Source organism: Onthophagus taurus, chromosome 11, assembly GCF_036711975.1.
Source record: "Onthophagus taurus isolate NC chromosome 11, IU_Otau_3.0, whole genome shotgun sequence".
Classification (NCBI taxonomy): domain Eukaryota; kingdom Metazoa; phylum Arthropoda; class Insecta; order Coleoptera; family Scarabaeidae; genus Onthophagus; species Onthophagus taurus.
Genome location: NC_091976.1, coordinates 4,592,655 through 4,608,555, shown reverse-complemented (window position 1 = coordinate 4,608,555; position 15,901 = coordinate 4,592,655). Strand labels below are relative to the sequence as shown.

General features: G+C 33.9%; 4 protein-coding genes across 7 annotated transcripts in view; 1 reads left to right on the top strand and 3 right to left on the bottom strand.

The window, feature by feature from the left end:
* The window catches only part of LOC111415091 (uncharacterized), a 40,427-nt gene extending 30,677 nt beyond the window's left edge, over nucleotides 1–9,750 (top strand). Inside the window, exons 5-6 of the mRNA XM_071199859.1 lie at nucleotides 1,236–1,395; nucleotides 1,455–9,750. Coding sequence (XP_071055960.1) covers nucleotides 1,236–1,395; nucleotides 1,455–2,061 — 767 coding nt within the window. The 3' untranslated portion in view covers nucleotides 2,062–9,750. The remainder of the gene's footprint in view (nucleotides 1–1,235; nucleotides 1,396–1,454) is intronic.
* LOC139431746 (uncharacterized) lies at nucleotides 2–2,467 on the bottom strand. Of its 3 annotated transcripts, none has more exons than XR_011641823.1 (2): nucleotides 2,160–2,234; nucleotides 2–1,620 (listed from the first exon to the last, which is right to left on the bottom strand). XR_011641823.1 is itself a non-coding variant. In XM_071199860.1 (2 exons), the coding sequence occupies exons 1-2, from the start codon at nucleotides 2,465–2,467 to the stop codon at nucleotides 225–227; spliced, it is 1,227 nt and encodes a 408-aa protein (XP_071055961.1). In that variant the 3' UTR covers nucleotides 2–224. The 3 variants fall into 3 exon arrangements, 1 of the variants encoding a protein (XP_071055961.1); XR_011641824.1 differs by lacking the exon at nucleotides 2,160–2,234 and having other exon boundaries at nucleotides 2–1,143; nucleotides 1,213–1,293; XM_071199860.1 differs by having other exon boundaries at nucleotides 2–1,143; nucleotides 2,160–2,467.
* LOC111415087 (uncharacterized) lies at nucleotides 5,209–6,557 on the bottom strand. The gene is made up of 2 exons (XM_071200333.1): nucleotides 6,278–6,557; nucleotides 5,209–5,315 (listed from the first exon to the last, which is right to left on the bottom strand). Exons 1-2 carry the CDS (start codon nucleotides 6,555–6,557, stop codon nucleotides 5,209–5,211), a joined length of 387 nt encoding a protein of 128 aa, XP_071056434.1.
* LOC139431748 (uncharacterized) lies at nucleotides 9,740–10,820 on the bottom strand. Of its 2 annotated transcripts, XM_071199863.1 has the most exons (6): nucleotides 10,734–10,820; nucleotides 10,537–10,678; nucleotides 10,412–10,477; nucleotides 10,262–10,359; nucleotides 10,136–10,196; nucleotides 9,740–10,085 (listed from the first exon to the last, which is right to left on the bottom strand). In XM_071199863.1, exons 1-5 carry the CDS (start codon nucleotides 10,818–10,820, stop codon nucleotides 10,185–10,187), a joined length of 405 nt encoding a protein of 134 aa, XP_071055964.1. In that variant the 3' UTR covers nucleotides 9,740–10,085; nucleotides 10,136–10,184. The 2 variants fall into 2 exon arrangements, with proteins under 2 accessions (XP_071055964.1, XP_071055963.1); XM_071199862.1 differs by having other exon boundaries at nucleotides 9,740–10,359.
* Nucleotides 10,821–15,901: the final 5,081 nt, after the last annotated feature.

Here is a 15,901-nt window from a genome sequence, read left to right as displayed (position 1 = left end):
GTAAGTATGCATGTATATATTTGTGCTAGCTAAGTACATTATATTAAATTATTTATATTAAACTATTTATATTTCTGGGGCACCCTGTATAAATAAAAATTAGTTTAGAAAATGCGCAACTAAAAATAAAAATTAGCGGGTCCGAATATGTTTTCAAAAACAAAAGAATTTTAAGTGAATTTATTCCAATAGTTTTGCGCTCACTGTATAATAGCATACAGAAATTAACTGGACACTCTAAAAACACGATCATTCTGCCAATGGAGTGCCCCATCCTCATTAAAAAACTGGGTGAACATTTCCCTTACTTCCAAACCATTTGCACTTGCAAAGCCACCTGCTCCTGCTAATGGAGTCACATTGTTCGGGATCTGTACATTTGGATCATATTCGTAAAAGGGTCGATTGCCTTTCTCCAAAAATGCATCTCTTAACAGATTGTGCAAACAACAAGTTACCATGATCAACTTATCACACGATTCTGGATTTATAGCTATTGGTGTGTAGTAAATGCGAAAAATTTGGCTTAAAAGACCAAATGCGTTTTCAGTGACTCGTCGAGCTCTGCATAATCGATAGTTGTAAATAGTTTTCCTCCTATCCGATTTAGCAGATAATTTGCTGTATGGTTTCATTAAATGTCTGTGTAATCTAAACGCTTCATCGCCAACTACAACATACGGCAACTTTTTGTTCGAATTGGGAAGCATTTCGTCTTTTGGAAATAATTTTCCAGAGTACACTTGTTTGCCCATTTCAGAAGTTGAAAAAATGGTACTATCTCCTTCTTTTCCATAGGCACCAACATCCACAAATAAAAATTTGCAATTTGCATCTACCATAGCAAGCAATACTATTGAGAAATAATCCTTGTAATTGAAGCATAGCGATCCGCTTTTTCTGGGACAAAAAACTCGAATATGTTTGCCATCAACTCCTGCGACGCAGTTAGGAAAATTCCACTTATTCCAAAATTCCTGTGCTTTTTCCTTCATATCTATTTCATTTTGTGGTGGTAGAAATATAGGAACTAAACGCAGACATAGCACTTCTAATGTTTCTCGGACAACAATTGAAATGTAGCTGGATGAGATACGAAAGGCAAATGAAAGGGATTTAAATGTTTCACCTGTAGCTAAAAACCTAAAAAAAAGAACATCAAAACATCATTCGATACGATACGATACAATTTCATGTTTTTATATTATGTACCTATTCTTATTTTATTTTTCCAGCCGAGGATTGTAAATTGCGATGGAAAAATATTCGCGATAACTACTTAAAACAAAAAAGAAAACAAAAGCAAGGAACTGGTTCGGCAGCATCAACAAGACCATCAAAATGGCATTTATACGAACAGCTAACATTTTTGGAACTTCTCAAATCTGAACGAAGGTATACTATCTCTTTTGAGTTATGTTTTTTTAAGTTTTCTTATTTATTTATTATTGTAGCCGCATTCAAAATTGTAATGTACAGCAAAACACCGAATCATCTCAGAATACTCAGGATAGCGGCGATGAAGATGTTCAAACTGATTCGGAATCGCAATCAAGAATAATTGAAGACGACGTAGGATCACCAGATTCCATACATTTAAATCAGCCAAATCCGAAAATACTAAAAAGAACAAACATGGACGATAGAAGCCGTTCAAACACGCCAACTTGCAGCAGTTCAACACCTAGCAACGCAAAAGCGAAATTATTACACGAATTGGAAGAACGGTCTAAACATCGTCTTCACGTTCTATCACAATTAACGCACCAAAAGGAAGAAGATGAAGTGGATTTATTCATGAGAAGCATCGCTCTAATGGTAAAAAAGCTACCTCCCAATTTAATATCGCAAGCAAAGTTACAAATCCTAACACTAGTGACTAATTTACAAGCATCTTCCCCAATAATAAATATTCCACATACACAGACACAACCCCACCAACCACAGGCACCAACTCCAACATTTTCCCTCAATACTTCCCATAATACAAGTACACCTGACGATCATACGCCCACTACGTTTATGACACCCTATTCAAACGACTATTACAACATGAAATAAACTTATATATTGCTTTTGTTAATTAAACGTGCATTTTTGATAAAATTGTTGGTTTTTTTTTAAACATCTGTATTTTTTTACAAAGAAAACATCCTTACCTTAAGGTCAACGCTAACTTTTCCTCAGGAGAAATTGGGTTTTTCACACAATTTGTGGATTGTTTCTTCAAATCTGCATGAACGAGATTCAACACAAAATTAAATTGCTCTTTATTTAGCCTGAAGAAACTGCGAAACTTTTCATCATCGGCATTGAGATGATTTCTTATAAGTATTTCAAAATACCCTTCTTGGTTTCGAGATTTATATAACTCGCTAGTGTCCTCACGAATGGATAGCAAAAGCCTAATATCATCATCTTCTTCTTCTTCTAGCAAAATCAATGCCGCTAACGTCTTCCTATCCATTTTTAAAAAGCACCTTTCACTACAGAAGCATGAACATAAATGCTGCCGAAGCACAGACTCAGACGTTCCAACGAAATTCACGCGAACGTAACGGCTGGCCGTTACTGCTGGACGTCGCGGCGGGCCGCGAACGCTGGACGTCGCAACGAAATTCCACCTTTAGACATCTGAACTAAACCCATCCAGATTTGAAGGCCCAAAAAAATTTTCATTTCTTCAGAGTTAGTATCTTTCCAACTTCTAATTCGAGCCTTGGGTAAAGTTAATTTTGTAGCCTTTTGGGAGGTGTATATATTTGTTTCTTGTACCATTAGATTTAGAAGACCATCGTCAACAAATAATGAAAAAAAAATAAATAAAATAGGGCGTTTGTTTTGTAGATTTTGAATATCGTCATTTATCTTCAAATTTTGTGCATAAACAGGAAAATTTTTCAAATGATTTCCTGTCACTTCGTTCCACTGAAGATCATTAGGCTGTACTAGATCTTCATTAGACGAGGAATCGACACTCCATTGAAAGCGTCGTATAACTACGGTGACCATATTTTTTTTAGAAAAATAAAGGACATCGAAGAAAATAAAAAATACTTTATAATCATGTTTATCACATTTATTATATTTATTACAAAAATAGTAGCATGTATTAAAATTTTTACATTAAACTATTGTAAAAATTTAAATAACATTAATTTTGATATTTTTCTGTAGAGTTAATTTTCTTTAATAGCGCCGGTTCACGCTTTAAAAAGTCGTAAAACTCTATACAGTTCATCTGAAAGTTATATTTGACAGAAATACAAGCTTCTAATGTGCTTACTTTTAACTGAGTTTTTTCATTTGTCCACATGTTATTCACCAAGGAAAATATTCGTTCGACGGGGGCATTAGATCCAGGAAGACATAAAGAAAATTCTACGATTTTACAAATATTTTTAAAAGCAATTTCTTTAGCTGTAAAATGTTCAAAAATCTCAACCCATCTTTGATGGCAAGGCTTGTTATTCTGTCGCCATTCGTCGATCTTGTCGTTTGTGACGTATTTTTTTACACACGAAACTTCATCAAATAACTCAGCATCGATTATGTTTATGGACCAATTATTATTGGAAATAAAAATATAGCTTTCCTCTACCTTTGCCCACGTAGGAATTTCGAGTAAAGTGACCCATTCAAACACCTCTATTTCAGTAAAACACTTGTCCCAATTATTTAGATAGTCTATGCATGTTTGATAAAACGTGTAGAGTAGACATCATCATTGAATTTTTTTGCTTGTTCATTTTCAGATTTTTTTAACGCTAAAATAACTTTTCGAATAACAATAGGAAGAAACCGCTCATTTTTTCTTTCATTCAACTTTAGCTTGAATTCCTTTAGAAGTATGGATGTTTCGCACATTGAGATTTCTTGTGATTCAATTTTCAATATATATTGGTGAAATATTGAAGCTTGGTTATGAACAAATAACAACCATTCCTCTGCTAAAGTTTCATTGAAAAAGTTTTTCAAAATTGTGGGACATTTTTCCAGATTCAAAAAGTACGATTTTAATGGCTTAAATAGTTGTAAAATTCTATCTAAAGCTGGCAAAAGAGTTAGCCAGCGTGTTTTGCTGTAACCAAGAAGCTTTTTATATTGAACCTCTGCGTCATCACAAAATTCTTTGAATTCTTCTACTCGTATTGTGTAAATATAGAAATGTGAATAAATTTTTACTAATATCACTTCAATATCTATCGGAAGACAATCTACAGCAGTGCTTATGCAATTGTTTAATATGTGAGCAGCACAATTAACTCCTATCAATTTATTTTTACTTGTTTGTTGCATTTTAAATAAAACATTATTCTTTCCTTTTCTCTTAGAACCACCAAAATTGCTGTTGGTATTATTGTTGTTTTAGTGGAAGAGGGCGTGAAATAAATCCAGAATAACACTTTAGTTTCAGTATATTAGTCAATATTAGTATAATAAAATAACAACTTGTTTTCTTAAACAAAACCCTAACGTTTCCTACAACTGACAATCTACCCAATCTACTATCATCTTTTTTATTCTTTTTACTCTACGTTATCGACATTCTACAACGCCATCTATACCATCTATTTTAACTTAAACTTAAATGCATTTACAACAATTATCAGCACACAAAGCTATTAATTTATCAGTAATTTCAAATTTGGACAGTAATTCCGTGATGCAATTTGTTAATATAGCTTAAGTTTCTCCAGAAAGATTATTGATACTCAAAACTTTTACTCTGATACCGCAATTGGGTAAAAAATATCTGACAAAGATTGTGCACAATTTAGTATTACCATGATTTGAACAATCAGAATAAATAGTGATAAAATTGGTTTTGTTTAAGTCATATTGAATTAATTCAAAAGAATTAAGGTGCAAAAACACTACAAACGATTGCTTCCGTTGTCGTCCTTGCACAAGAATATTTTTCTTCAAAACATTTTTTAATTAATTTAGAAGTGCAGTCATTTGACCGAAAAGAATGGTTATGTTGTATGGAGTGATAACACCAAGATCTTTCTTTTAGTGCTAAAGCCTTTAGCTTGTCATCGACATTTTTATTAACGAAAAATGAATTCAACGATGTGTTTGTTGAAGCCCGGATATCCGCTTCCTTGTGTTTTGCTGTCTGAATATGTTGGGTAATTGCTGATTTACCACTATTCGCAATATTAAAATTGGCTAAACATTTGCTGCATTTGACGTCACTCTCTGTTATTCCTTTTTTAATAAATGGAAATTCTTCTTGTAATGATTGATTAAAAACGCATTTTCTTTTGGGTGCCATGATAAATGGGCTACAAAATCTAAATTAAATAATACTTAAACACGAAAAATTAGAAATAATAGATTAAAAACTCACATGCAGTCCCTGTGTGATTAATTAACGGTATTTAAAAGTGTAGTATTTGATGCAAAGTCACCAAAAGTCACATTAGTACAGTCCCGAGAAAAGGAGAGTACTGTAAAAATATACTCGGTCTAGATGGTGTGCATAATTTCTTTTAACGTTTCAAAATAAAGGACAAAACGCTTATTTTAGACAATAAATAAAGTTAGAGGACAGGAGTGTGAAATACAGGACTGTCCTCTTAACCCTCCAGTGAACGGGTGTTCCGAAAATCACACGAGCGAACGGGTGAGGCCTGTCAGGCCTATATTTGCAATACATATAAAAAAAGAATTAAATAGATTTTTTAACTGTTTTTCAATTTAGAGTAAATTATAGTTAGTTTATTTCACCATGAGTCAATAAAATTAAAAAATATAAATATTAAGGTTAGGAATTTTGTTAAATTTAACAACACATATCATTTTGAACACTTTTATTTTAAACATTATTTACTGAGTTTTAAACAATAACAAGTATAAAAAGAAGTTATAAGTATACAGTTAACAAACTAATTTATAAAAAAAAAACTATATCAAAATGTTTAAAATAGCCTCGACACAAAACAATGGATGGGAAAAAAAGGTGATAATTCAGATTAATTTTTCTCTGTGCATTCCCGGCAACAAGCTGTAATATGATCCATACACAACCAACACCTGCAAAATTTGCAAAAGTATCGAGTCTTCCTTCGTTTACAATATTTACAGTAGCCCCGTTTATTGGGAGGGGGGTCCTGCTGGTCTTCTGAAGCAGAGAGTCCTGATAAACGACCAGCTGTTTCACGAACTTTTCTTGGCAGGCGTGCATTTACAGCCCTTTGTCGCATGTTTTCTTATAGTAAAGAAGTTCCTAGATTTTTTAAAAACATTCTTCGACTTTTACTAAACTCACCATCACGGTTGTTTGCTTTATAAATTATAAAAGCGTTAATCGCAGCGACGTTCATCAATCCATAAAATATGACCATAGGCCAACGTCGTGTGCTTCTGGCTGGATTGTATGCTGTTATCATTCGGTCGACAACATCTACACCACCTTTGGTCATATTATAAAAACTGACCACTTCTGGTTTAGCTTTTTCACCAGTACTTTGATCAATAGCAGTGTCATTATGCATTGACGAAATCAATAAAACATTTTTTGATTTTTTTGGAACGTATGAAACAGCCATCATGTCTTTACTAAAAGCAAATAGCGACGAATTCACTTTCCTGTTCTTTACCTGTGTTATTTCTAAAGGTAATTCCCTTCTAGTAGTATAGTAATGCCGGTTCTGGAGCGGAAATGGCTCCCACGTCACGTGTGACGTCAGAGATAAGTGTGTGACGTAATGTATGACGTCATGGAGTGCGCCATCTGTTGGAGAGTGTCGGCGGTGTGGGTAATGTAGGTTTCTGTTGTGGTGGGGGTGAAGCCTATCTTTTGGAGAGTGTCGGCGGTGTGGGTAATGTAGGTTTCTGTTGTGGTGGGGGTGAAGGCCATCTGTTGGAGAGTGTCGGCGGTGTGAGTAATGTAGGTTTCTGTTGTGGTGGGGGTGAAGCACCTTCCGGCCCGCGAGTGCATGCAGGCACCTAGCGGTGGGGTGGTGTTGATGGGTTAAATTAAAACGAATTAAGCGAACAGCAAGTGAGCAGACATGTCACACATAGCTTACGGAACAGAAAGTCAAAATATCGTATGCTCGCATTGTGGGCAAGAAGGTAAAACTAGGATTAAATCTAAAATAACAACAAGAACTCACACATTCAGTTTAATATTATGTTTGTTTGGGTAAATAAATTATAGTATAAAGAGATTTTTAAATTTAATAAATATTTAAATTATAGATGCTGGCCTTGTATTTGGATACCATACTTAATGGACACGTGTATGAACATTGATCATTATTGTGTTAATTGTGAAACATATCTAGGAACATATCAGAATTGAGGATGGTGTAGTAGAGCAACATAGTATGAGATTATAGGATTGAAATAAAAATAATGTAAATTTAATATGTTTGAAATAAAAAGAATATTAACGTATAAATGTAATTTTATTGCTAAAAAAATAGTATATACATTATGTTAACTTAATTTGGTTGGGGAGATTTTTCACAAAACGATATAAGGTGCGCATTGTTGACTTGCCCAACTTCTTTCTCCCCTTCATAGATGATGCACATTGAACTTAGCGACTGGATGTCTTCATCAGTCATCTCCTCAGCCATCCGTTTCGGCAAAAACACCGAAAAACCATCCTCTAATTCGAGAACAACTGATGGCCATTTCAACGTTGTCACACGTTTTGCTTGTTTTATAGGATGAGGAATTTTCAAGCCCAAATCAACCAATTTCTTCTTCTGTGGGAATTCACAGAGCCCCAACTTATTTAAATGCGATAGTGACATACTTGGTATAGCAGTTTTGACTTTAACTAGAATACTCATAATTAAAAGCCGTCTTATATACCTAAATTTCACGTCATTTCGAATTATCTAGAAATAAAAAACAGGATGTTTACAGAACTTTCATTGGTTGAGAAGAAAAAATAGGGGGGATTTCCGGGAAGTTGTGGTAGACCATAAAGATAACTATCTCTTTTATGAACAACAGGATGTTGACGCATCAGAAGAAATAGGGTGGGTTTCCGGGAAGTTGCGGTAGACCATAAAGATAATTATGTCTGTTATGAAAAACAGGATGTTTACATGAGAGAAGAAATAGGGGGGGATTTCCGGGAAGTTGCGGTAGACCATGAAGATAATTATGTCTTTTATGAAAAACAGGATGTTTGCATGAAAGAAGAAATAGGGGGGGATTTCCGGGAAGTTGTGGTAGACCATAAAGATGACTATCTCTTTTATGAACAACAGGATGTTGACACGAAAGAAGAAATAGAGGGGGTTTCCGGGAAGTTGCGGTGGACCATAAAGATAATTATATCTTTTATGAAAAACAGGATGGTTACATGAAAGAAGAAATAGGGGGGATTTCCGGGAAGTCATGGTCACAAAAACAGGATGTATGCGAAATCAAAAATGGGAAATTTAAATATAACATGTATAATAAATCTATTTAATATCTTATAAATACAGCAAAAATCACATTATTTTTATGATATAAACTCCAAACAGCATAATCAAAGTAGCAAAATTCCACATGTTCGATATTATTATTGAAAGATAAAGCATTATCCATAATGATTAATTTAGCGTTTTCATTTTCAATAAAGTGTCCTTTTTCTTTTAAAAAACTTTTAAATTTATTATGAAATTCAAATACATCACTATTTCCAGCATAGAACGTATTTCCATTCCGATAGATTTTCCAGTTTATCGATAAATAATCACAATACATAATGAACTCAACATTTTCAAATAATTCAGTGTCCAGGTCTTCTAAATTTAATAGTTTCAACTCGATTTCAGAGTTTTCAGCATGTAGAATAATATCGTTTAAAAACACCTTCAATGCGCATCTAAATTCTTCCTGAGACATCATTTTATACATGTTTTCTTTTAGAAGTTAAATATGTAACTGATTAATTAATTTCAGAATTTTATGTATTTAAACATTTCATTTGCAAGGGATAACGGATGTGGTGTGGGACGGACATATATAAGTAAGGATGTATGATAGTAATTTTTTAATATTAGTAAAAATGAGTTCATATAAATTCCAACCAGTGTCTTTACGCGACATAGCATTAAAACGTATAAATTTAAGTGTAAATAACAGAGTGGGAATTTTAAGACTACATTTGTATTTACCCTGGGGGTTAGTATTAGCGCTATGGAACACCTGGGTTGAAGATAATTGGGATGAGATGGTGGGTGCATATGATCACAATATAAATTATGAAATGCTATGTATCGAACGGGAAACGTTTAATTATGAAATGAATCATCGGTGTATAAAAGCGCTATCATTCCATTTCAGTAGTTATAGGTAGGTAGGAGCAAATTAATGAATAAACAACGGATGCTAATTTTTATAAAAATTTCAAAGTGATGCAATCTTTGAAGATAATCAGCAGATATGTATGTGGTGGTGCTATTATAAAACAACGCATGGTGGGGTGTGTCATGATTGTATAAGGCGCTATAACATATATGTTAGAGGTTTCAAAGATTTTTTTGCGGAACGGCTGTTCGTAGTAGCATATGAAGAATGTAAAATCGATCATGAAATAGTTTCAACAGAAGAGTGTGGTGATACTATTCTAGAGTTTGGAAATTGGTGTAACTTTTGTTTAAGACGCCCCAACTTCAGGTTGCTATTAAAAACGGAATGCTCATCACATGTACATAGGATATTCAATGAAATGTAAATAAAACATGTTAAATAAAATAAGTTAAATAAAATATATTAATTAATTTCTTATATATATTCATTTAATTTTATACAATACAATACTGTAATCAAACATAACAAATTAAAGATTTTATAAAATACTAAATGTGATGCGCTCATGGAGTCAGCGATAACGATCACATGGTCATCATTACCAACACCAGTGGCGATACCATAACTCCACCTGTAAAAAATATAAAATTAATTAAAAAGTAAAAAACCAACTACATCATCATTGCCTTCAACAGATAATGGTGGGGATAAAATGTGATTTCGGACCCCCAATGTTAAATCTTATGGGATTTTGGTCCAGAACGCCCATAGCTATACTGCACCGCAGAATTAACAGCGTTTGATTACTTCCTCTATAAAAAAATAAAATTAATTAAAAAGTAAAAAACTAAGTCATCATCACCTTTAGTGGTTACGTCAACCATATCTAATGGGATAAGCGGCAGCAAAAATTACTCTTCCGGCTATAAATAAAATGAAATAAAAGTATAAAAGCCAACTGAATATAAAATAAAAATATATCAATTACCGCTGAATCGTTATCTGTGGTAATGTCTATTTCTATTACCACAGAATTAACAGCGCCTACACCACCACCGGCACCCGTCGTTAGATCGATCAATTCCTCTGTAAAAATAAAATTAATTAAAAAGTAAAAAACCAACTAAGTCATCATTACCTTCACCGGTTAAATCGACCATATCTAATGGGATAAGCGGTGGCGGTGGTAAAATTACTCCTCCGACTATAAATAAAAGTATAAAAAATTAATACAAAATTAAAGTAAAAAGAAAAAATACTTACAGAGTATAAAAAAATGAGATGGCACGACCTCGCTCTCAGAAATTATTAAAAAATCTGTGGGGGTCACATAGCTATAAACTATGCGCCCCCCCTGCACGAGCGAGTCCTCCAAACCGCCATTAGTTGTTACAATCATAATGGGCTAAAAAATTAATATTACATATTGAAAAATTAATTCTAGTATAGGTATAACTTACATTTGGATGATGTAATTCACAAATCCCCCGGATTAGATCCCAGGGGATTGCCGCATATTCATTTGCGTTGTTATTGTTATTGTTCATATTGCACTAAAAACCTTCTTTAAACTAACTGTAAAAACATAAGACACGCTATTTATACCGAGAGATGATATCTAAAAAAATTAACGAAAACAGGAAGATTTGGTTTGAATATGAATCATTTTAATTATCTCCGGAAAACTCGGTTTCTATGGTTGTTAATATCAATTTGTTTATAAAATAAAATTGTCCTTGTAGATTTTTTAAAAAATTATAATTTATAAAACTTAAAAATTAAACAATATTATCTTTAGATATCCAACTATTATGTGTTGAATCAAAACCTAGCCATTTTACATATAGCATATTCTTTTTACGTTTTAACACTTTCTCAACAAGATATGCATCCGATTGTCTAGATTTTTGAAGTTCAAATTCATAAAACGCGCCTTTAATCGGCTGCCCGTTGATATCTTCCAATATATAGGTTACAGGATTTGTAATTTGCACTTTAACAATTTTAAATAATTCAGTAGTCCAGTTGGGTAAGTAGCCTTTATCGAAAACATGTTTATATTTACTAATTCGAACGACGTCGCCAATTTTAAATTTTCCTTTACCGGCAATCTTAATGTGGTTGTACACCGTTTTAAGTAGTTCGTTTTCAACGGATTTCGAATTAATTTGAGCTGGTGCTAACCTTGTGGTACTATGTTTTGTGTTGTTGTATTTTAATGTTACATCTTTTAAAGTTTGCAGCCATATATGATTTCCGTAAAGACTAAACAATTTATACAATTTTTGTTTTATAGTTCTAATAACACGTTCAGCCATCGAAGCTTTCATAACGCTGAACGTAGAATAATGGTTAATGTTAAATTCTTCCATCAATTTTTTAAATTGATTATTGTAGAATTCTTTACCGTTGTCCGTTTGTAGGTTGCGAGGCGTGCGATGTCCGTTTTCAGATAAGATTGTGCGTAACGCGTGAGTAACATCCGTGGCTGATTTGGTTTTTAGCGGTCGAGTCCATAGGTATTTTGAAAAACAATCGATAACAACTAGAATGTATTTATTTCCGGAATTAACTTTAGCGAACTCAATCATTTCAATAAGATCAGCTTGCCATAGATCATCGATCCCCTTTAGTATAGTTCTTCGTCGAGGAAATATACGTCTAGTCGGACGATGTAGTTCTTCAACTATGGTCTCCTTTGCTTTGGATACTTTAGCCATTGATGGTATTATTCTTCTTCAATTCAAGGGATTCTACTATCCAGTTTATCAATACGTGATTTTAGATCCGCATCTAGGGAATCAATTCGCTTCTGAACATCCGTAATGCTATTTCGAATATTCTCGTTGGATGTTTTAACTGAGTTTACAATATCAAACAAAGTACCGTTGAAATATATGAATTCCTTATCTACCTCCACCTTATTTTCATCAATTTTAGTTTTAAGGTTTGGAATTTCAGCGCTAAGATTGTTTATCGTCGCAGATGACTTATCAATGTATGTTTTATGATCAGTAATTTGCTTTTTAATGTTTATGATTTCGTTTGCACAGTTATTTATAGAGGTTTCGGTGAGATTTTTCAAATTAACGAAGTTTGAGCGATGATCTAAAGTAATTTCCGCTTTAGCTTTATCAATTTCCTTCAAGATTTCATCCTTATATTTCATATAAGTTTCATCTACATATTGTTTAAGTTTCTTATTAGTATCAATTATTTTATCAGCAACTTCCTTTAAGATTTTATTCTTACAAGTTTCATCCGCATATTGTTTAAGTTTCCTATTAGTATAGTCTATTTTATGCTCTGTTTTATTCTCTATATCCGTTATTTGTTTTCTAACATACATTATGAGATTATCTTCTAAATCTTTACAGTGTTTAGTAAATTCATTTTTAGTATCAATAAATAATTTTGTTGTTTCTAAAAACTTAACACCCCATTCTTTATCCATTTCATCCACGTTTTGTTTTATAGCACAATCATCAGCGGCTTCAGGTCGCTTAACGTTTGATAATTTTCGACCCTGAACATCATAATCACCATCGGCGGTCAAAGAGAATCCGATGTTTCGTTGAAATGCAAATCTACCACCTTCATCGCCACCATCTGATTTACTCCATGAAGTGCGACCAAATTTATCAATACTAACAACGGCTGAGTGCATTAGGAAATAATGTTGCTTTCTTTCAATTCCTCTATAATTGAAGTAATTTCATTGATATGTGAATTATTACCAGCCACTTGTGATGCATGCAACAATCTCAAACGATCTACCAATTCATTAACATCATCCCAGTATTTATACTGAATGGATTTACTGTTAACTTCTAGAAATTTATCCGAAATTCCTCGCCCCTCTCCATCCCCCACGTTAAATAGGGGTTTAATTATTTTAACATACTTGGATGATCTATTTCCCGTAATATAACCATCATACTCATAATTATGTCTATGCGCGCTGGTATATTGTAAAATCGCTTTATATTGTTTTAAATCATCATCTGTGTAGTGTTTAGGTTCCTTTAATTGTATGAGCTCATATAGACCGGGGGTAGCTTGAAATTGTTTTTCACCACCTATGATAATATGGGATGGCTTAAATTGAACTGCCTTCGATCCAATCTTCCATCCGTTATCGCCAGAGGAGCGCCGTATACCCATCCTATCATCAATAATCCCCCTTTTAAGATAATATTGCTGAATTTGGAGCGGTAAATTTTCAATTGAGGTCTCATCAGACTTTACTTTCGATTCAGGTGTTAGTAGTAATTTCCTTTTTTTCACACTAACTCCGGACAAGGTGGGGGTTTTAAATTCTTCGATTCCCTCATCATCAGGTTTTAACCCTATCGGTGGTGGTGGTGGGTAGTGGTGATGGAAATGTGTAGCTTTATTTCCATCGTTTAATTTATTAGTGATGTCCTTCAGCGGTTCAAGCAACGGTTGATGAAGTTTAGCGATGAGTTTATCATCTCTATCACGACCGAGTTTAAGAGCCAGATACTTTTTCTTAATATTATTCGTTATACTAATTATAGCTTTATCTCTTTCACGCATTGATTTCATAACATCCTTATTATTAGATCGATTATGTGATGGTGACATGTTTACATTGTGAAAACCTATGTATGAATAATTAAATTTAGTCTAGGTGGAGAAATTTATCCATTCCCATACGGTATCTACCATTTTTAATTTCAAAATCCTTCATAATAATCATCGGTGTGTACGGCCCACCATCATTCCAACACCGAATGCAAACCTCTTTGAAAACATCAAATTTCATATCGGTGTTAACGTGTTCATCATATACATGTTTCAAATTAAGCTCATCCTGTTTGAATAACATTAAAACATTAGCGTTATCCCTAATTAAATGTTTAGGTATTCTCGTATAAGTTTGTGTAAGATAAAATGAATCAATGTTTTTATGTCTACCCATACAAAAAAACGCTCGAATCCTGTCTTGTTTATCACACGCTACGTCATCAAATATAAAGATTGAGTTCTCTTTAGCTTCAGCTGGATCGACAACTGATTCATTATCTGCAAAGCGATAAAGCCCCACATCTGGTAGCCGTTTTAAAACCTTTTCTAACAATTCATATTTCGGTTGATGTAGTGATTTAGAATAGATGTAAATGTTTTCAAATTTTAAACCATTTATATCGAAAATAAGATTTAGCATTAAATTTGTTTTCCCACATCCGCTTGGACCGCATACTATCGCCCGCAAACTATTCGGCATGAGCTCACCATGACGTTGACGTCGATCGGATGTAGATTGAGTCATCACCAGCCGATCTAGATCGATGGATGACATAGACAGCGATGGATGCTTTACAATGCGCATTATGCTACTAAATATGAAACACACCCCACATCAACTATATATTTGTTGGAAACTTTAAAATACCACCATTTCAATGTGATGTTCATACGTGATAACAGCATCATATCATCACCTACAACGTTAGGAGGAGGAGGTGGTTTTAATACGCTTATCAACAAACTACCAATCGAGTTACACGTTCCAGGCTATCAATTTTGTGGACCGGGCACAAAATTAAAGAAGCGTCTAGCACGTGGGGATACTGGTATTAACCCGCTAGATCGTGCTTGTAGAGAACACGATATAGCGTATTCTAATAGTAATACTTTAGATCGACGTCACGAAGCCGATAAGCGTTTGGAGGAAAACGCTTGGGAAAGAGTTAAGGCTAAAGACTCAACGTTTGGTGAAAAGGCATCAGCTTGGATGGTTACAAACGTTATGAAAGCAAAACGAAAATTAGGCCTCGGCCATAAAAGGCGGAGTCGTCGTCAAACTAAACCAAAACCGCCGTCAACGGGCGTCTTAAAAAGAAAAATTTCGAAGAAAAAAAAACGATGTGAAAAAGAAAATATAATTCGAGGAGTAGAAAAAGGAGGAGCTTTAAAATATAAATCTAATAAACCGCTAGCATTTAAACGCACGCTTGTAAACCGCATAGTTAAAGATCTACCAAAATCTACTGATAATTTACGGGAAGCAGCTCAATTAGCGCTAAAGAGCGCTCGTATAGCCGTGAAAACTGTTGGTGGTAGGAAAAAAATAAAAATCCCTCGAGCAATACCGTTACCGATTAAAAGGGGAGGTATTCTTCCAATTTTACCTGCCATATTTGCTGGGCTTTCAGCCCTCGGAGCATTATCCGGTGGTACGGCAGGAGTGTATCGGGCTATAAAGAGTGGGCAGGAGGCTAAAGAGAAATTAGAAGAGGCTGAACGGCATAATAAACAGATGGAAGCTATCGCAATAGGTAAATCGGGTAATGGTCTCTACATCAAGAAATATAAAAAAGGATTGGGTTTATATTTAAGTAAAAAAAAGAAACAAAAAAACTTGTAGATAGGCTACCCAACAGACCTCTAACAAATCTTGATATAATTCAATTCGTTAAAGCTCTAAAAATTTCAAATTTTCGCGGTGTATTTATGCGGAATGAATTACCTAAGAGCGGTCCTAAATATAAGGAATCAGCAGTTATAAATTTAGATGATCGAAACGGTCGCGGAACCCATTGGGTAGCCTATAAAAAGAATGGTAATCAAGCGTTGTACTTCGACAGCTATGGCGATCTTA

Excerpts from the sequence above, each read along its gene's own strand:
- LOC139431746 (XM_071199860.1), bottom strand. The coding sequence starts at position 2,467 with ATGGATAGGAAGACGTTAGCGGCATTGATTTTGCTAGAAGAAGAAGAA. Across the intron at positions 1,144-2,159 it reads AAGTTAGCGTTGACCTTAAG|GTTTTTAGCTACAGGTGAAA; the intron begins GTAAGGATGTTT and ends TCTTTTTTTTAG.
- LOC111415087 (XM_071200333.1), bottom strand. The coding sequence starts at position 6,557 with ATGGCTGTTTCATACGTTCCAAAAAAATCAAAAAATGTTTTATTGATT. Across the intron at positions 5,316-6,277 it reads TAAAGCAAACAACCGTGATG|TATTATTTAATTTAGATTTT; the intron begins GTGAGTTTAGTA and ends TTCGTGTTTAAG.
- LOC139431748 (XM_071199862.1), bottom strand. The coding sequence starts at position 10,820 with ATGAACAATAACAATAACAACGCAAATGAATATGCGGCAATCCCCTGG. Across the intron at positions 10,478-10,536 it reads ATCTCATTTTTTTATACTCT|TCGGAGGAGTAATTTTACCA; the intron begins GTAAGTATTTTT and ends TTTTATTTATAG. Across the intron at positions 10,360-10,411 it reads GGTCGATTTAACCGGTGAAG|AGGAATTGATCGATCTAACG; the intron begins GTAATGATGACT and ends TTATTTTTACAG.